The sequence below is a fragment of the Felis catus genome, chromosome D1 (genome assembly GCF_018350175.1).
Source record: "Felis catus isolate Fca126 chromosome D1, F.catus_Fca126_mat1.0, whole genome shotgun sequence".
Lineage (NCBI taxonomy): Eukaryota > Metazoa > Chordata > Mammalia > Carnivora > Felidae > Felis > Felis catus.
This window is the reverse complement of record NC_058377.1, coordinates 31,031,156-31,051,614: the sequence shown is the minus strand read 5'-3', so window position 1 is coordinate 31,051,614 and position 20,459 is coordinate 31,031,156. Positions and strand designations below refer to the sequence as shown.

At 41.2% G+C, this 20,459-nt stretch overlaps 1 protein-coding gene across 5 annotated transcripts in view; it reads right to left on the bottom strand.

Annotated features, from left to right (window-relative positions):
• The window catches only part of LOC101098254 (beta-galactosidase-1-like protein 3), a 66,891-nt gene extending 46,928 nt beyond the window's left edge, over nucleotides 1–19,963 (bottom strand). For all 5 annotated transcript variants that reach the window (XM_019813033.3, XM_045038549.1, XM_023239312.2 and 2 more), the window contains exons 1-9: nucleotides 19,778–19,963; nucleotides 18,838–18,969; nucleotides 18,476–18,691; nucleotides 13,604–13,672; nucleotides 12,948–13,043; nucleotides 11,656–11,764; nucleotides 8,333–8,425; nucleotides 6,817–6,898; nucleotides 5,360–5,424 (exon numbers count right to left, since the gene is read on the bottom strand). In XM_019813033.3, the coding sequence (XP_019668592.1) occupies nucleotides 5,360–5,424; nucleotides 6,817–6,898; nucleotides 8,333–8,425; nucleotides 11,656–11,764; nucleotides 12,948–13,043; nucleotides 13,604–13,672; nucleotides 18,476–18,691; nucleotides 18,838–18,969; nucleotides 19,778–19,845 (930 nt within the window). In that variant the 5' untranslated portion in view covers nucleotides 19,846–19,963. The remainder of the gene's footprint in view (nucleotides 1–5,359; nucleotides 5,425–6,816; nucleotides 6,899–8,332; nucleotides 8,426–11,655; nucleotides 11,765–12,947; nucleotides 13,044–13,603; nucleotides 13,673–18,475; nucleotides 18,692–18,837; nucleotides 18,970–19,777) is intronic.
• Between the last annotated feature and the right edge of the window lie 496 nt (nucleotides 19,964–20,459).

Here is a 20,459-nt window from a genome sequence, read left to right as displayed (position 1 = left end):
GCCAAAGGAATTTTGAAGAAGAAGACCAAAGCAGGAGGCATCACAATCCCAGACTTTAGCCTCTACTACAAAGCTGTCATCATCAAGACAGCATGGTATTGGCACAGAAACAGACACATAGACCAATGGAATAGAATAGAAACCCCAGAACTAGACCCACAAACGTATGGCCAACTCATCTTTGACAAAGCAGGAAAGAATATCCAATGGAAAAAAGACAGCCTCTTTAACAAATGGTGCTGGGAGAACTGGACAGCAACATGCAGAAGGTTGAAACTAGACCACTTTCTCACACCATTCACAAAAATAAACTCAAAATGGATGAAGGACCTAAATGTGAGACAGGAAACCATCAAAACCTTAGAGGAGAAAGCAGGAAAAGACCTCTCTGACCTCAGCCGTAGCAATCTCTTACTCGACACATCCCCAAAGGCAAGGGAATTAAAAGCAAAAGTGAATTACTGGGACCTTATGAAGATAAAAAGCTTCTGCACAGCAAAGGAAACAACCAACAAAACTAAAAGGCAACCAACGGAATGGGAAAAGATATTCGCAAATGACATATCGGACAAAGGGCTAGTATCCAAAATCTATAAAGAGCTCACCAAACTCCACACCTGAAAAACAAAGAACCCAGTGAAGAAATGGGCAGAAAACATGAATAGACACTTCTCTAAAGAAGACATCCGGATGGCCAACAGGCACATGAAAAGATGTTCAGCGTCGCTCCTTATCAGGGAAATACAAATCAAAACCACACTCAGGTATCACCTCACGCCAGTCAGAGTGGCCAAAATGAACAAATCAGGAGACTATAGATGCTGGAGAGGATGTGGAGAAACGGGAACCCTCTTGCACTGTTGGTGGGAATGCAAATTGGTGCAGCCGCTCTGGAAAGCAGTGTGGAGGTTCCTCAGAAAATTAAAAATAGACCTACCCTATGACCCAGCAATAGCACTGCTAGGAATTTATCCAAGGGATACAGGAGTACTGATGCATAGGGCCACTTGTACCCCAATGTTCATAGCAGCACTCTCAACAATAGCCAAATTATGGAAAGAGCCTAAATGTCCATCAACTGATGAATGGATAAAGAAATTGTGGTTTATATACACAATGGAATATTACGTGGCAATGAGAAAAAATGAAATATGGCCTTTTGTAGCAATGTGGATGGAACTGGAGAGTGTGATGCTAAGTGAAATAAGCCATACAGAGAAAGACAGATACCATATGGTTTCACTCTTATGTGGACCCTGAGAAATTAACAGGAACCCATGGGGGAGGGGAAGGAAAAAAAAAAAAGAGGTTAGAGTGCGAGAGAGCCAAAGCATAAGAGACTGTTAAAAACTGAGAACAAACTGAGGGTTGATGGGGGGTGGGAGGGAGGAGAGGGTGGGTGATGGGTATTGAGGAGGGCACCTTTTGGGATGAGCACTGGGTGTTGTATGGAAACTAATTTGTCAATAAATTTCATTAAAAAAAAAAAACGCAACATTAAAGGAATTCACCCAAGAGATACATGAGTGCTGATGCATAGGGACACTTGCACCCCAATGTTTACAGCAGCACTTTCAACAATAGCCAAATTATGGAAAAAGCCTAAATGTCCATCAACTGACAATGGATAAAGAAGATGGGGTTTATATATACAATGGAATACTCCTTGGCAATGAGAAAGAATGAAATCAGGCCATTTGCAGCAATGTGGATGGAACTGGAGGGTATTATGCTAAGTGAATCAGGCAAAGAAAGACAGATACCATATGTTTTGACTCCTATGTGGATCCTGAGAAACTTAACAGAGAACCATGGGAGAGGTCAAGGGGGGGAAAAATGTTACAGAGAGGGAGGGAGGCAAACCATAAGATACTCTTAAATACTGAGAATAAACTGAGGGCTGATGGGGGGTGGGAGGGAGGGGAAAGTGGGTAATGGGCATTGAGGAGGGTACCTGTTGGGATGAGCACTGGGTGTTGTATGGAAACCAATTTGACAATAAAATATAAATAAATAAATAAATAAATAAATTTACAAAAAAAAAAAAAAACAAACAAGGAAGGCTTGCACCTGGGTGGCTCAGCTGGCAAGCAGCCGTCTTCGGCTCAGGTCATGATCTCATAGTTTGTGAGTTCGAACCCCAATTCGGACTCTCTGCTGTCAGCACAGAGCCCTCTTCAGATCATCTGTCCCCTCTCTCTCTACCCCTCCCCTGCTTGTGCTCTCTCGGTCTCTCTCTCTTAAAAATAAACATTTTTTAAAAACCAAAGGTAGCCATTAAATAACAATAAAGGGGTGAATTCTCCAGGAAAAATATAATTCTAAATGTGCATACACCTAAAAACAGAGCTTCAAAATATAGAAGACAAAAATGGATAGATCTGAAAGGGCGAATAAACAAATCTACAATAATATTTAGAGATATCAACACTCTTAATAGTTAATAAAAAAGTTAATAAAAAAGTGGGTAGAAAATCAGTAAGAATAGCAATTACCTGAACAGTAAAATCAATCAACTTGAGTCAATGGAAATTTACAAACAAATGCAAAATACACATTCTTCTCAAATATACATGGAACATTCACCAAAATGACCATATTATGAGCCATAAAACAAACCTTAAGAAATGTAAAAAGAACAGAAATCATATGAAGTATACTCTCAGATTTTAACAGTATTAAAGTAGAAATCAATAACAGAATAATACCTGGAAAATCCTCCAGGATTCAAAAATTAAGCAACATACTTCTGATACATACAATAAAGATTAAGCCTCAGGGAAAATTTTAAAATGTTTTGAAAATTTTTTGAAACATTTTTGAGTATGAAAATACAGCATATCAAAATTGGTGGGATATAGCAAAAATAGTGCATTCAGGGAAATTTATAGCCAAAAGTGCTCATATTGGAAAAGAAAAAAGTCTCAAATCAGCAATCTAAGCTTCCACTAAACAAACAAACAAACAAACAACACCTAGAAACAGTAAAGCCAATTCAGTCCAAAGGATGCAAAACAGAAAATGTGAAAGATGAGAGAAATAAATGAACCAGAAAACAGGAAAAAATGAAGCGAAAATAAAAAAAAGCCAAAAAACTAGTTCTCTGAAGAGACTAATAAAACTGGTAAACTTCTAGTTACACGGACCAAGATAAAAAGATGAAAAGAGAGAAGACACGAAGTTACTAATATGGGGAATGAAAGAAAGGCCACCACTACCAACAACAAAGACATACAAGGATATCAACAGAATATCACAAACAATTCTGTGACCATTAATTCATAAACTTAGATGAAATAGAATTGAATAAATCCTTGAAAGACATAAACTACTAAAACTTGCTCAAGAAGAAATAATCTAAATGGTGCTACATCTATTAGAGAAAAGAAATTTCTAGTTAAAAGTCTTTTAAAAAAGAAAACTTCAGAGGCGCCTGGGTGGCTCAGTTGGTTAAGCATCTGACTTTGGCATAGGTCATGATCTTACTGTTTCGTGGGTTCAAGCCCCGCATCCAGCTCTGTGCTGACATCTCAGAGCCTGGAGCCTGCTTCAAATTCTGTGTATTCCTCTCTCTCTGCCCATCCTGACTCATTCTCTCGCTCTCTCAGATAAACATTTTAAAAATTAAAAAAAAAAAAAAAAAGGAAACTTCCGGTCCAGACGGTTTCAAAGGTGGATTTTACCAAACATTAAATAAGAAATGCTATCAATTCTGTACAATTTTTTCCAGAAAATAGGAAAGGAACCCATTACTCTGATTCTAAAACAAAGACATTTCAATAAAAGAAAACCAAAAACCAATATTCCTCGTGAACATGGAAGCAAAACTTCTCAATAAGACATGAACGAATTGAATCCAGCAGTATATAAAATGATAATACAATTGAGTAGGATTATTCCCAGGAATACAAGACTGAATCAAACTTTAAAATTAATGTTAGCCATATTAGTTACAAAGAAGGACATATGAGAAAAACTGCATGAACTTTACTTTAGCTTTGTCTATGAGCTTAGACATAGGATACAAGAGCATGATCCACTTGGCTATCAAAAGGAATCAGGTACTGATTCATGCTACAGTACAGATGAAAATCAAAAACATCAAGCAAGAAGCCAGATGCAAAAGACTAGTAACTGTATGATTCCATTTATATTAAATGTCTAGAAAAGACAAATTTATAGAGATGGAAAGCAGACCAGTGTTTGCCTAGGGCTGGAGATGGCAACAGGGGATTTACCATAAATGAAGATGAGAAAATTCTTTAGATTGTGGGAATGGTTATAAAAATGTATATATTGAATTGTATATTTATAATGGGTGAATTTAATGGTGTATAAATTATATTTCAACAAAGCTACTTTTAAAAAGAGTGACAAGAGAAAAAGAACCAACAGCAAAAAAGAGACTTATTACAGCCATTAAAAACTAGATAACCATAGATCCAGCTCTGGCAGAGTCCCTTCTTTTTACTAGGTCAAAAGCTATGTAGAAATTAGTGAGAAGAGGAAATAAGATCAATTTGTTCTTTAATTAAAACTTGTGTAGGAGGGTGTAGGGCACTGGAGGAAGCACCATGGGGCCAAGTGCCATACTCTGCAGGACTGAAGAAGGATTTCCTGTATAAGCGAGAAGAGCAGAGGGGGCTGGGCCTGGAAAGGAAGATTGCATCAGGTCATACCAGGCTTTGCAGGCCATGGCATGGGTTTTGGATTATGCTGGGAACAAAAGGAGACCCAGGAAAATGTGTTAAGCAGAGGAAACTATAATCACGTTTGGTCTGTAAGAGCTCGATCCAGCTATTATGTGGAGAAAGGATATAATCCTCAAAGGCATGGACTATGGTTTGTCCATCTTTGAAACTATTACAGGGGACCACCCACTGAGAGGAAACTGGAGCTACTCAATCCATGGTTGTTAATGAATTCATGTACAATAGTCATTCATTCCCATAATTTGCAGAGTCTGGCTGAAAAAGGCTGACTCTGACAAAGCTATGTATGAGCCCTCTGTCAGCAATGTATTTAGCCCATTTCTGAGGCCTGTCTTTGGAGAGGAAAAAGAATATCATCTCCCTCTGACTTATGTCACATAATCCCCTCTTCCTCCCTCTGATCATCTCCATAAGGTGCTTCACTAACAGTGGTGATAGAAGCAGGACTTACTCCTCATTCCCCATGACAAAAGGCATAAGCTCCCCAAATTGCTTTGGAACCCAACTGAGGCTCTGGGGAGATGGGGAGCAGGGAAGCAGAAGTCTTTTTGCCAAGCCTGCTGTTCTCACTCAGTACCAGCTGCACAGGCTACAGAGATTTGGGCAGGCAAAGGAGCAAAGACTCTTCATCTTTAAGACATCCTTACCTGCACCTGGGAAAGCTGCTTGAAATCATTTATCTGAAATGTGTTCATATTGATGGTGGCCAGAACTATAGAGAGAAGAGACAGGTGCTGAATGAGGTACTGTGACAGTGCCACCAGGGAATGGTTGGAGGCCCACACCTTGTACACGGAAGGAAGTTGGGCCAAGTAGTAAGAATGAGACACTACTTTTATTCCACTTTGCAAAGTACAAAAGGCTGCCACATATGTCCTGATATCACTGGACACTTGTAAGGACAATGCAAGATAAGAAGGGTAGGTAAGGGGTGCCTGGGTGGCTCAGTCAGTTAAGCGTCCAACTTTAGTTCAGGTCATGATCTCACAGTTTGTGGGTTTGAGCCCCAACTTGGGATCCATGCTGACAGTGCAGAGCCTGCTTAGGAGTCTCTGATTGTCCCTCTCCCACCTGCACTTTCTCTATCAAAATAAATAAATACACTTAATTTTTTTTAAAGGCAGTTAAAATTAACCATATTTTTTGTAGAAAACTAGAACAGGACAAGATCATATAACTTGATTAGACCTAGGAACTGAACACAGGTTTGCTGACCCAAGTTCAGCACACTTCCCAGTGTACTATAATAATGTGGAGAAGAGGGTCTCAGTTGGGTAAGTGTGCAACTCTTGATTTGGGCTCAGGTCATGATCTCACAATTCTGTGAGTTGGAGCCCACATCGGGCTCTGTGCTGACAGTGCAGAGCTTACTTGGGATTCTCCCTCTTTGCCCTTCCCCTGCTTGCACTCTCTCTGTCTCTCTAAGAATAAATATATAAACTTAAAAAATAAATTCTTAGAAAAATAATGTGAGGAAGAGCCACCAAAAAGGAGGGGAGAACAGTGGTATAAAGAAGTAGCTAGTCTTGAACTACGGACTACCTGACAGATACTCCCCTGGGCTCATCTGGCTGTTTATAATACCTTGGTCACTTCCCTCACTATCATCATCTTATGATTCTGGTCTGAACTGTTCTGTTACTTGACTCTCTAGTATGAACTCTACTCCAAGTCCACAGTGAGTGGACTTCAAGATCCCAGACTGGGGCTTGGCCTAGGCAGCCTTCCTGACACACATCTATCTTCTGTTTCTCCACGTGGCTCTCCATATTAGTGGAGAAGACCTGGATTCTAAGCCATTCCCAATACCAATATGAATTCTTAGCCCACAGAAAAATTATGAAAGACAAAAAAGTGTATTGAGGCCAGAAGAGCTTGTCTGTTTAAAGACAAGAAGGGCAAGGGAGAGAGTTGGGGTTGGTAAGTGGACTCTTCACTTGGACCTTGAGTCCTCATTCATTGTAATTCCAAATTTCTGGAGTCCACTTCAATGAACATGGGAGAGACATCAGAGATATAGTTGGTTCTTTCTGAGGCTTGTTGAATATTCAAGCTGGCTGGCAAAGAGCCTCAATTCTTACTCAAAATGAGTCTGAATTTATACCTCCTTCTATGTAGCCTTTTAGCATGTGTTTTGCATCATCCGAGGTCATGAGCAGTTCCACAATCCCTCTTTCCAGCAGGGCCTGTTGGGAAAACTGACAAAATGAATCTACTTCCTTTGCTCCCATGGGAAGAAGGAAACATAAGGAAATTAGGAAACAAATACAGCTTGGGCTCGCTTGGACAGCATGTGAGCTAGAGAGAGGTTTGAGTTTAGAGTCTGACCATCTGCAATTCAGTAAATTAGGGGAATGTTGTTTGGTCTCTGTCTCAGCCTGTGTTGATCCCGGGAACCACAAGAGCAGCTAAGTATGGGTTCTGACAGCCATGGCCACTGCCTCAAGGGGAAAAGCAAAAGGCTGAGTTTTATGAGGAAACACTTGAGGAAAACTCTAAATCCAAGAGAAAAAGAGAAGGCTTTCTCTTGAAGGGGAGAGTCCAAGGCTGTGGGGATCGCAGATAAATTTTGTAAAGTTTGGGTCCTACCCAGACACTAAAAGGAAGCAAGGAAGCCTGCCATGGCTTCAAAGAAGGGGGAATCTAATTTGCAAATTATATCTACTAAAGGCAGAGGAGCAGACACGTGGCCAGAGGGCAAAAGGACTCTGTGTTTTCTTTGTTAACTTCATGCCTGGCCCTGGGAGAAAAGTCAAGTGGCAAATTCTGAAAATCAAGAAAAAGCAATGCTAGCTGAATGAGATTAATTTGGGGAGATCTGATGTGATGCCCCTGAGAAAAATTAGGGAGGGGAATCCCTCACAGAACTTGTCCAGCACCAGAGGCTACAGCTGCAGGGCCAGAGCCAGGATGTATGGGAAGCCCAACCCTGCCTTCCTTCCTCTCTGGTCACCTTCTTGTTCTTTCTTTCCCAGCTGGCAACTCCTCCCCACTGCTTTCCAGACCATCCCACCCAGGGGGTTCTTGGACACAGCCAACATGCGACCCCAAATTCTGCTCACCAACCTGGAGAGGAGGTCCAGTTTATATAAAACTCATCAACTTCTTCACTGTGGGAAGTTAGGGACAGGAAGGGGCCCGAATCATCAGAAAGGCAACCAGGCAGGACTGCAGTTATTCCCTGGCCTGAGACATTCCCCCCATGGAGAAGCAAGGGCAAGCATGCATTTCTGAGGAAAGAGTGTTAGCACTACAGGTCAGGAAGCCACAAGATGAGAGCCATGTTATTAAGTTCATGAAGCATTATTTATTTACTATGGATGTAAATTCACCAGCACCCAGATTTAAGGAGAACTGTGGGTCATAGAGATAGCAACAGGAAAGAATCAACTTTCCACATCAATTTTTATCTCCTAATGAAGTTATTTGAGGAAACCCTGACAGCTGTGGCAATACTGAAGATTCACAGAGACACTGAACTTGATCTCACATATTCTCATCACCCACAGCACCTACCACAGGATCACCCATGCAACAGGGCCTCAGAAATGCATGCTTGTAAAAGTGTCAGAGTGAGGAAGAAAGCATGTAAATATGGGGACAAATCAAATGTTTCTTACCTTCTGAATATAAGGCATGTAATCTTTATCCTCGGCAAATGAACCATATTCATTCTCCACCTGCACTGCAATGATGGGGCCTCTCTTGCGATACTGAGAGACAAGCAGATCAAGGAAAAGTGTGAAGCTACTGGTGGAAAAAGCCTGGAGTCTCTGGGTTTCCTGCTAAGATCACATACCTGGTGCAGTAAGCTTTGGTCCAAGTAGTTACCTCAAGTTCCCTTGGTACTCCCTCTCCTCCTGGGCCCAGAGTCAGTCACCTCCAGTTGCCTCAGCTGTTGCACTGAGTTCACCTTCCCTAGTCTTTGGATATAAGCAACTCCTACAGTTTTCCCTCTTTTTCTCATACTAATTATCTGCTTAAATATGAATCCCAAACCTACAAACTCCCCTGCTTCCATGCCCACCCTATCCACTTTCCCCAGCATATGAAAGGGGCATCCCTCCCTCCTCCTGTCTTAGGATAATGCCACCACTCATGTGTGGAGTCCCACTGCCTCCTACCACCTGCTTGGGAACTTGGCTCTCTGCCCTGTTCCCTCTACCTTCTCTACTTTCAACCTTTCCTTCCAAACCAACTGCCCTCCATCATCATGGAAATTTATTCTGAACCATCACACTAGAGAGAGGGAGAGTAAACATGGACCCCAATCCTGTTCCCCCACCCACAGTTCTCTTGCTTTCTAATTTTGAAGAACCCTGTTTCTTGAAAGAATTATCAGTTGTCTACACTCACTTTCTCTGCTTTCTCACTTTGACTCCACTCCTGAAACCACAATGGTAAGTGTTCCAAAGCCATCTTGCCACGTGTCATCAAGAGTGACCTAGTGCTACTGAAATTATAAGTTTGCAATGTTTAACTTAATCTTTCAATGTTCTTCCACACTCAAGTGCAGAAGTCTCTCTTGATACTGAAGGCAGAGTGAGCTCTTGACAGCCTGACCACTTCACCCACCACATAGCTCCTTATTGCCTATGGAGTAAATACCAATTTTAGAGTGATATTCCCTTTTGTACAATGGGACCCTAGCCCCTGAGTTGGAACAGAAGAGAATGAGTATGTGTAGTGGGTTTTCCTCTACAGCTTCACCTTTTGCCTCTTCCCACCTCAGATTCTATGCTCCACACCAACTGCACTTCCTCCAGCTCTTCAGATTCTTCATTCTATCTCTTGTCCTCTGGTCTTCACCCATGATGGAGACTCCTGACCATTGCTAATGTCTGCCCACCCTTCAGGTCACTGTTTAAGTTACTTTTTCTGGAAAGCATGCCCTGAACCTTCCTTTCTCCTTGGCTGCTTACCCCTATGAGGGGTGTCCTGCACTTCTTCCACTGAAGCAACTATTCCTCAATTTGTAAGTGGTCATTGCCTCCATGGGACAGGGACAATGTCTGTCCTTCTCTCCATTGGAAGCTAAGCTCCTACACAGCAGCTGGCACATAGCAAGTGCTCAATAATTACTTGTTGAGTGAACCTAAGTATTCCTCATTGATGAAGTGAGAACAGTTGTTTGTATTATTGAACCATATCTTCTCCCCAACATGAAGGGTGAGATTTCTAAAATCCCCGTCACAGGAGAATTCACAGCTGACCTTACAAAACAAACAGGTTGAGAAGAATGAAAGTCCCAAGTAAAAGAGTAAATACACTCTAAAAATTATTTAAATATAGTAATTAAAACAATGAAGGTAACCAAATAGAAAACATTAAAATACTAACAATTTAGTAATAATGGCCTTTTAAATTTCATTTGCACTTATAATTCCTTGCTTCTTAAAAATTTCCTAAGATTTCTCACCTCATGATTTCAGTGGGATATTTATATATTTGCTTTGCTTGCTGCATCTGCACTAATGCTACATGGCATTTGTACTTGTGCTTGAACTTCTAGCCAAACATTCAAAGTCTTTCTAATTTTAAGGCTCAGAGATTTTTGCTCCTACATCAGGCCCCATCTAAATGCCAGAAACATATGGCTTTCAGCCTTTCTTGACTCTGCATAACAGACCCAGAGTTTAATTCTAAAGATGATGCCTTCTTCCCTGCAGCATTGCTCATCTCTCCTAAAGCTATACTACAGAGACATTATTCTTAATCTGTCTTTCCCTTTATTTCTATTCCTAATCTCCTGTTTCTTTTGTCAATAATTATTCCAATAGTAACACACAATTCACAATTGAGAAGTAGTTATAAAGGGCTAGGTCCGTATCACATTTCCCCCAAAAAGAAGACTCTAATAAGCTCTTTATTGGTATTTATAAAAACATAATAACTGGTTTTTATCCCCACTCAAGTTATATCAAGAGATATACTCTTAAAATAAGATATATTTTTATTTAAATAATAACCATGTGTCTCCTCTTGTTTGTAAGAAAGTTGTATTTAAAAAAAAAATAATGACCAAATAATTGCTGCCTTATAAACTTCAGAGTATAATATTTGTTCTTTGTTTTTATAGACTGGTCTTTGGGCTGTGGGTACCTTGCATAATAAGATGAGGAGACTCCATGAAGAAAGGAAAATGCATGGTGTCTGTACTCTTTACATTTATGAAACTTAAACAAACTGGAATGTGAGCAAAAGAAAATATATCCACACAGGTACAAAGTGATATGTGAACCAAGTTATGCATTATAGCATAAATTTAAAAAATCAAATGTCCATGACAAGGTACTAGTTAAATGAATTATGATATATCCATTTGTGGAATGCTATGCAGTCCTTAAAAAGAATGGGTTCCAAAAATATATTTTTAAGTTACAAAAAAATTTTCAGTGGAAATTGCATATTTTTTATTAAAAAGTATGCATACATACACATGTGTAAGTGTGTGTATAAATAATTTGTTTCTATATGTGTAGAAATCCTCTGGAAAGACACAAAAATCTAGCAAAATTGTCTCCTGAAAAGACAATGAATGGCTTTGGTTCAGGGTAAGAGGGGAGACTTATTTCACCATAAACTCTTTTGTACTCTGTTGAGCTTTATCACCAAGGGCTTGTATTAACTATTTAAAACAATAAAGATAATTTAAGGGTAAAAATAAGCAGTATGAATATCAGTGAGTTTAATGAATATTGAGTACATTCAGAACAATGACAACCACAAATGAACACCCTTCATCAGTCCCTTGTAAGATGTGTGTCTTTCTAGAAACCTTGAGGTAAAGGCTGCACTTAAGACAAAGGTCTAGAATTGAAAATTGCAAGAATATCAGTTTAAATTCTCACAGAGACTAGGCATGGCCTATTCTGTGAACAAGCCATAAAAATTATTTTCCTAGAGCAAAGATAAGAAAGAAGGAAAGAGAAATTTGCTTTACCTGGAGAGGAACAACTCTGGAAATGAGGTGGTCAAAATACTTATTAACTGCTTCAACAAAGCCCTTGTAGGTTGTTCTTAATATCATCTTAGGGTCTTGCAGCAACCAGCTGGGGGTGAAAGAGGACAAGCTCAGTTCTGAGTTGGGAATGCAGAGGTGCGGGGGCTGGGCCAGGCATGACAGTCTGCCCCTTTCCAGATCTCTCTTGGGCAGTTTTACATCCTCTGATCATGTCCATGATCCTGGAGAACTCAGGGGTCGTGAAGGGATGTGTCCATGTCAGCTTTTTGGACCATCCCACAGATTTAGAAGAAAAGATACCACCTCCATCGACATGACACTTTACAACTTACCATCAAGATTTGTACACCCACATCTTAATACCCTCCTCCATTCTTGTTCAGTTTATTTAAAACATTTTTCTTGCACACAGTGTATGTACTTTAGGCAAATGGTTACATTTCCTCCAAGACCTAAGATTTCCAGCACAGAGGAGGAGCTTACAAGTAAGTAAGCTTGTCCCCAGGTCAACTTATAAGGTGCTGGGCATGGCTTCCAGCTAACTGCACCATGAATTGCTGCTTCTCGAAAGCTCCCTCTTCTTGCAAGGGTCAGGCATTTTCTGCTCCAGAGCTGGAAATCGAAAACTAGCTCACCTTGGAGAAAAGCAATGCCTTTACATGACAAAGGGGAGTAAAAGTACTCACCTGGGGGCAAAGCCATGAACTAAATGGGCAGTCCTGTCAGCTTGTGGAGATAATAGAAGAGCATTCTTAAATTCTCACCCTGAACCTTAGTTGTTTGGATTAAAAGCATGCATCACAGATGAGAGAAAAAGGCAAAGAAAAATGAGAGGGAGGGGAGGGAATCTGAAGGCACTTAGTACAAGAGAACTTGGTCTTCCACTGACAAAATAAAAGAACAATCAGACATCATCAGAACAAGCCCACCCATCACTGTCTAAAGCTTCTGTTCCCATTCTTCCCACTACTGGACAGAGTTGGGCATAGCTCTCTCCAGTGGGGCAAGAAGACTATGGTCATCCCAATGCTTCCTCTTCCCCTGCACACTCTTGGTCACATGCCTAGAGCACTAGGAAGATGTGTCATCTGTAAAATGAGGATTACAAGAGCACCTATACCTCACCCTATTACTGCAACCATTGTCTGAGACAATGTGTATAAAGCACATAACAGTGCAAGACACAGCGGATGTGCTCATTTATTATTAGACTGAAGTTTTATGTTTAGTAAAGCCAACAACTTTACTACACTGGATTCAGCACCGCTCACCTGGGCAAGCCCCCGAGGTCCATCTCACTGCAGATGTAGGGCCCTGGACGCAGAATCACCCACAACCCGATCTCCGCAGCCATCAGCACAAAGGCCCTAGGGAGGTCAGTGTCAGCAGCTCTCAAGACATCAGGGGGGAGGGGTGGGGATGAGTCTGACACACATCAGAAGGTGGTGGATCTGCCTGGTTCCTCCTCTCCCTGCCTTCAGATGCCCTGCGAGCTGGGTTCTCCCCTGCTCCCAGCCCAGTACCTTCTGCATACCTCCACTGGGGGCAAGAGGACCAAGGGCATCAGACAGGATACGGGGAGGGGTGGAGGTGGGGTCCTAACAGTGAACCTGACCCCAAGTGCCTTACTACCCTAGAGAGGCAAGCCTTGTCCCAGACCAGATGGCTGGACCACACTGCAAAGCAAGGCAGACACTGGGGATTAGGCACCTCCGAGCAGCAGTGAAAAGCTCAGACGAGGTAAACCCAGACCCCTGAGAGTAACAAGTTCATGACTAGAGAGCATTTGGGTCTTGAGAACAAGGTTCCAGGTCCCAGCCTCTCTCTGGTTCTCAATGCAGAACCAAGATGGCCTAATCAAACCCAAGGGGCCACCTCTCTGTCTCCCCACCCTGGACCAGGCCACAGAAGCAGTGACAGCACTTACTCCAGGTCCAGGTTTCCAGAGAAGTCAAATTTGCCTCTTTGCGGCTCATGGAGGTTCCATGGAACATAGCTGTAATAGGAAAGGGGGAAGTACAATAATCATCTTTCGATTTCTTTCTTCTAAATTTCTAGATCAGTCCCAAATCCATGCTAACACCTGGGATAGTTCTATTTGGGAATAAGCTGAAGTTTCCAATGGCAATTAAATCTGTATTACATGAACAATGACTATTGTCAATAGTTCTTTTCTTTATGATCCACGCTGCCAATAATCCTATGATTATTTCTTGTGAAATATGATTATTTCTTGTGATCCACGCTGCCAATAATCCTATGATTCTAGGTTCCTTGGATTTATATACATTAATTATCCTACTCACCACCCCATTCTCTGTACTAGCCAGTAAGAAAATAAAGAAAATTACAAACCCCACAAATGTCTATATAGGCCCAATAAATGTTTGCTAAGAATTAATCAAAATAAAAATAGAGGAGGATTTTCTATAAGGATAATGGAAATAGAATAAAGAAAAATAGCACATTTAGAGTTAGCAAGAAGGACCCATCCAGGCCCCTCCCCTATAGGGCCCTCCCCTATAGGGCTATAGTGCTATTTTTATTAGTGACTATCTTTTTTGTGTGCATCACCAACAAATTTCTTGAGTGTCGTGCCCCTAACCTCATGTTTGCCATTAGCCCTGTAGTTCTTGTTACACAATTGTACACAATGCAGATTTGTAAGAATGCATATGTTGCATTATGGCAGAACTGACTGTATTTCAAGATCTTCTGTTGTAAGGAGGAATGAAGAGTTGGTTTGCTAAAAACTTAAATATGCATGATAAAGTTTATAGCTGTACACTGAAAGAGCAGAATGAAAACATTTTGCTAAATGGGGCTTACAAGTGACTTACTTCAAAAAATATTGCTGGATAAAGTTGAAAACAAAAAGATGGAAAAAGATATATACGAGGCAAAATTATTCTAGCAAATCTTAAATAGGAGGCAAGATGGATTTTAAGGCAAAAAAATCCCTCACAAATAGATGTTGAGAGGCATCAAATAATAAAAAAGGAAATGATCCATCAAGAAGATATAGTAATCATGGCCTTACGTGCTCCATAAATATGGCTTCAAGTAAGGGAGGAGTTTACTGAATCAGAGAAGGGGACAAATCCATAGTCATAGAGGGAAGATTTAAAATACTTCCCTAAGAAATAAAGATAATAGCAAAAAGTTGTAAGGATATATATTTGAATAACACAAATGAAAGGCCCAATCTAAGAAATACATAGAAACCTCAGTAGCCAACAGGTGGAGTACATACATTCTTAAAAAACACATGCAACAGTTGTAAAATACAAAATAAATCTCAACAAATTTCAAAAATGTCCGTGATCCCAAGGCAATTGTTACACTAGAAAATTATGCTTGAAAATGATAAAAAGTTAAATAAATAAATAAACCAGAAAGCATATTCCCAAATAGCTGAAATGTTTGAAAACAAATGACATTCAAAGTATTACACAGCAAAATGTATGGGATATGTGACCAAAGCAATAATTAGAGGTACACTCATATCTCTGAATAAATATATTAGAAAAAGCAAAATCCTGGAAAGAAAGTGAGCTCAACTATTCAACTCAGGAGACAAGAAGAAAAGAAGAAGAAAGAGAAGGAGAAGGAGGAAAAGAGGAGGTGGAGAAGGAAGAGAAGAGGAGAGGGGAAAAAATGCTAAACCAAATAAGGTAGAAGAAAGGAAATTATACATAATTCAGGAACTATCAAATAGAAAACAAAAAGATACAGATAATATTAATAAAGTTACAAGCTAGTTCTTTGAAAAAACTAAACATTAAAAGATTAAAGGGGAAAAAAAAGGCTGATACACCATATGATGTGCAAGAAAGAAAGAATTTTTAAAAGTCCCAGTCAATCCACAAGAAGAAGAAAGAAAAAGAAAAAAAACGATATATAGAATAAAAATAGTATATACACTAGGATAAAAAGCAATAACCATTCAACAAAGTTATACTACCCCCAAAAACTTCACCTCACAACCACAAAAGACAGTAATCACAGAGGTTTTATAGGTGAATTTTAAGAAACATTCACGGTAAAGATAATTCTTTTGCAAGATAGTTTCAAAAAGAAATATATACATATATAGTCACTTGATGAGTTTATTATAAGATTGATATCAAAAGTGGGCCAGATACTAACAGAAATACAGTTTTAAATCCATTTCAGTTATAATCATAAACACACATATCTGAAATAAAACATGAGTATGTCAAGTCTAGCAATCTATGTGTGTGTATGTGTGTTTGCACATTCACATGTTCATGTCTCCTAATCAAATAGAACTTATTGCAGAGCCGTGGATTGGTTGAATATCAGAAAAAGATGTCCATATAATTTACTATTTCAATAGATGAGTGAAGAAAAACCATATAATTTCTTCAATAGATGCAGAAAAGCCTCTAAAAAAACTCAATGATTATTTATTATTAAATTATTTGTATATTAGATAAGGCAATTATTAATTTAGTGCCTCCCAGCTTCATATTCACTCTTTAGTATCAGCTTTGCAATAATGGAGCCAGCCCTTGAAGCATTTTCTCCTTTATAGTGAGTACCACCTTTAGCTTTGCCATAAGAGGGCGGTGGAGGGACATTCAGGACGAAAGGGGCTTCTGTGATCTCCAGTGCAGTTTTTGTATTACTATGGTCCTGCTATATATCTGGTCAGTGGTGTAGGTGTGTGAGGACATCTGGTGGTTCTTTCTTTTTAAAAAAATCAATGCATCGTAAGTATACTTTGTAACAAACAATATAGAATTAACCCAGAAAGGGAAGGGAACTCAACTATTTTGGAATTAACGTAATTAATATAGCTACAGATGTAAAACATTAAATTACATAGCCCATAGCATTTTGCTAACACTTTTCTGCTCTTTCCCTTCATATAATTTAATTTTAAGCCTTTCAGAACTGCCTTTATTTTTTCCTGATGTTAACTAATAAAACCCCACAGCTTGACCATGAAGACAACAGACCCTTCTAATCGCTGGTGACAAACCAAACGTCTCATCAAAAAACAGAAAAATACATTCTGCATCATAAAATGATAAAATGCCCTGCAAAGGGGACTTAGACTTTACAAGAGTTTACAAGCAGGGTTGCAAAGCTCTGTGAATGTCCTCCTCAATCTCTAAGTAAAGTCCACATTTATGAAAGACAGTTGAATTGCTTAGCAGCTGGAGCCAGGTGCTGGGCTGAACTCAAAGCATAGCTCCACAATTACTAACCCTGTGTCTTCAAGAAAGTGCCTTAACCTCTCTCTGCCTGAGTTTTCTCACCTACAAAAGATAGTGATAATACTATTCACCACATAGTATTGCTATAGTGATGAAGTGAGTTAATATCTTCCAGGGTTTAGAATATGCCCAACTGAGTGTAAATACTATATACATGTTCTCTGAATAACTAAAACTGGTTGACTTACTTTATAGCGTAGATATATTTAAGTCAGAATTTCCATCCTCTATCAAAGGTGGGCATTCCCACCTTTTCTCTCCCACCTTTTCTCCGTCAGCTACACTAAGGGTGGGCGTTCCCGCCTTTTCTCTGACTTCAGAAACACCATTCCCATACACCTGTCACAGTCCTGCCTTCCACGGAATTGTTTCTTTGGGCTCACCCTTCAACACACCTTTCTTGACTCCCAATTTTTTGAGTCTCAAGACTTTTCTGTAAATAGGTCTGGTATGAAAGGATCTCCACTGTTCCTAATTCAAATGTGATTTTTATTTTGGGCTAGTTTTTATGTGACTGGCCATCTGTGCACAGGCAGGAGTCTATGCCTAGGTATGACTTTGGTGACATCCTCATTCACAACTGCATGGTCACACCTTGAGGCGATTGTGGGAGGAGACTCACCCTGAGCAAGCTAGTTAAGCCCTCTATTCTTCTGTTATTGTCCCACACACAGTAAGAATGACACTATCCAGTCCACAGGACAGCTAGTTGGAGGATTAAATGATTTTGTGAAAATGATTACAAATGCCCAGCCATCAATACACCCTAAATGCATGTTACGTTTTGTCACTATACACCTAATCATTTTAAAGATCACGCTAAATTTATCATGTTAAATGTACATTTAATCATTTTACATTTATGTTTAAATTCTTCTGATTGACTAAACTAGGTTTGTATTTCTTTTTGCCATCATAATGAGTGCAGGCAATGTGATAGGCATTTTTCACATATGTAAGGTAAGCGCTTTATCTCATTTAATCATCAAGACAAACTTGAAGCAATTTTTATTTTGTTTACTTATGGATGAAGAGGACATCAGGGCTCTGGGAGGCAATGGTTTGAGGCAGAGCTGGGACTGAAGATAGATCTTTCTGAATCTCTATGCTTTTAATTATTAATGACATTAAACTTCACTTGAGTGATACTGGTATTTCCTTACATGTTCATTTTATTCATGCTATTATTCCTTTACAAGCTCACTTTAATTACATAAAAATTGTTTTTAAAATACCACATATTTATCTGTAAATATACTTTAAGCATTTGTCATTAAGCTGAGTGCTTCTAATGGACCCAGTGACTCTCCTATTAGAGAGATTACTGTGGAAATCACTTATTCCTTCTGTTTCTCTCATTAACCCTTATCCAAGGCTGTGACCACAGCAAACTGTGAGATGTGACACTTAAAGGGCACATGCTAGAAATGACTATTCAGAAGGTAAATTCTCAGACAGGCAATCCCAAAACCAGAGGCTCGGAGCCTGGATGCAGACATCAGGAGTCCCTGTGGGGTAGAAAGGTCACAGAGAGCTAGGGGGCCAGCACTCACGTGGTAAGGGTGTTGAAGCCACAGGCCTTCAGCTTCAGCAAGCGGTCCCTCCAGTACTCCCTGGGCACCCGGAAATAGTGGATGGAGCCCCCGAAAATCAGGAACTTGTGACCCCCGAGGGTGAAGTACGGCTTACTTCCAACTCTGCTTTCAGTCTGAAGTCCCACAGATCTGTCCGTCAGCTTGAGGGGGGTGAGGTGAGACCAATTAAACATGCTGAGAGACAGAGAAAGAGAGGAGAGGCTGCTATAGCCTTGCCAGAGAAGGAAGTTCTTGTAGCAGAAGTTGCTGTGGGCATGCTCCTGATATAATTCTCTCCAAAAAAGGAGAAAAGGCTCCCCTCCCTCCCCACTCAGGCAAACCTGTACTGGGCTGGCTGTAGCTGTGCATTTGCAAATATAAGATCCTCTTTATCTTTCACTCGAGGGGCAAAACCTGATAAGATAACTGGCAGGAAAAAGATGCACAGGATTCTTTTCCAGGAGAAACACAGGCTGAAAGAGAAAAAATGACAATGAAAAGGGGAAAACACTGGACTCATCAAGCTGTAAGGACCAAAATGCCACTCTAGAGGCAAGTTAGAGGCAAAAGCCACAGAGGCTCACATCAAGGCAGGTCTCTGAGGTTAGCCTAATGTGCAGGGAGGCTGGGGCTTTATCGGAGTCCACTGAGGTCCCCTGCACCACCAGGGCTGTCCCAGAGCCCACCTCAGTATATCTAGAAAGCTGAGGATAGACTGAGTCCTAGAAGCCTGCAGCCAGGAACAGGACAGGACAGGCATGGCACCTGGGAGAGGGGATCCTGGGAAAAGCTGGAAGAAAAGTAAGGGAGAAAGGGTAAGGAAAAGCTCAGGGACAGGGGGAAGCACTCCATCCACCAAGTTCAGAAAGGCTGCAGGGCCTGATCACTGGAGGACTATGTCACCATCCACACGCTGATTCTTTTCTCTCTTGGGCAATGGATAGACTCTCACCAGGACCGGCTTATCTAAGGTGTGGGCAGAAGAAAGAACTGGAAGAAAGTTTGAAAGGGGAGTCGATGAGGAGAGGCTCAAGCAGATAGGAGGACCCACGGGGGCGTCCCAGTCCAAAGGGGCCCTTGCTCCACGTATTGCCCCCAGTGCCCAGCGAAATAAATGCCTGTGGATGACTGGCTGACTAACAGAACGAAGAGGGAGGTCCAGGAGGCCTCCCGGGTTGTGCGCTCAGGGCGATCCGGCAGGCGAGCTGGGCGCGAAATCCCCGGCGCCTGGAACGGCAGGCGGGACTGTGGGCCGGCCAGAGCAATGGTGCCGAAGGTCACCTGAAGCGCTGCAGGGAGCCCATCACGCGCCACTCAGAGAGCCTAGTCCAGCGCTGCTCCCGCCGCATCTCCGCGGACCCAGACGCCGCGCACCGGGGCCAGGGAGCCTGCCAGGCAGTGCCCAGTAAGTCTCAGGCTCTGGGTGGCGGGAGGGGCAGAGCTCCGCATCGGACCCAGTGAGTCCGAACTGCCTGTGGGCGCAGATGCCTTTCAGCCTGTGCAAGTAACGTGGGAGGGTCTTGAGTTATCGCCATGACCTTGGTTTTCCTATACTGTGCGTCACCAGACTGACGGGACGGAAAGGCAGAGGTAAGTGGGAGGAAAAGAGGACAAGTTAGCCTACGCGTGTTCCACGGGCTCAGGGACTGTGGTGAATGTCCCTGTGGCTGCAGACAGCGCGTTCGGAGCAATGGGTGGGATGTGAGCACAGAGGAATAGTTTCAAAATGATGGGCAAATGCCAAAATACAGGTTCCCCTGGGTACTTGTCTAGGTGAGGGACACCAGCTACACTGGAATATAGTTTAACCAAACCGAATCTGTAAAATGAGAGTATTATCTAGAGCAAAGAAGGGAGTGCTGTTCCTACCAGTGGGTCAGCTTGAAAGTGTCTACATAGGATAAGCAAGAACTACAGCTTGGAATTCCTTGGTTACAAACCAGCAGGAGACAGGGCTGGAGAG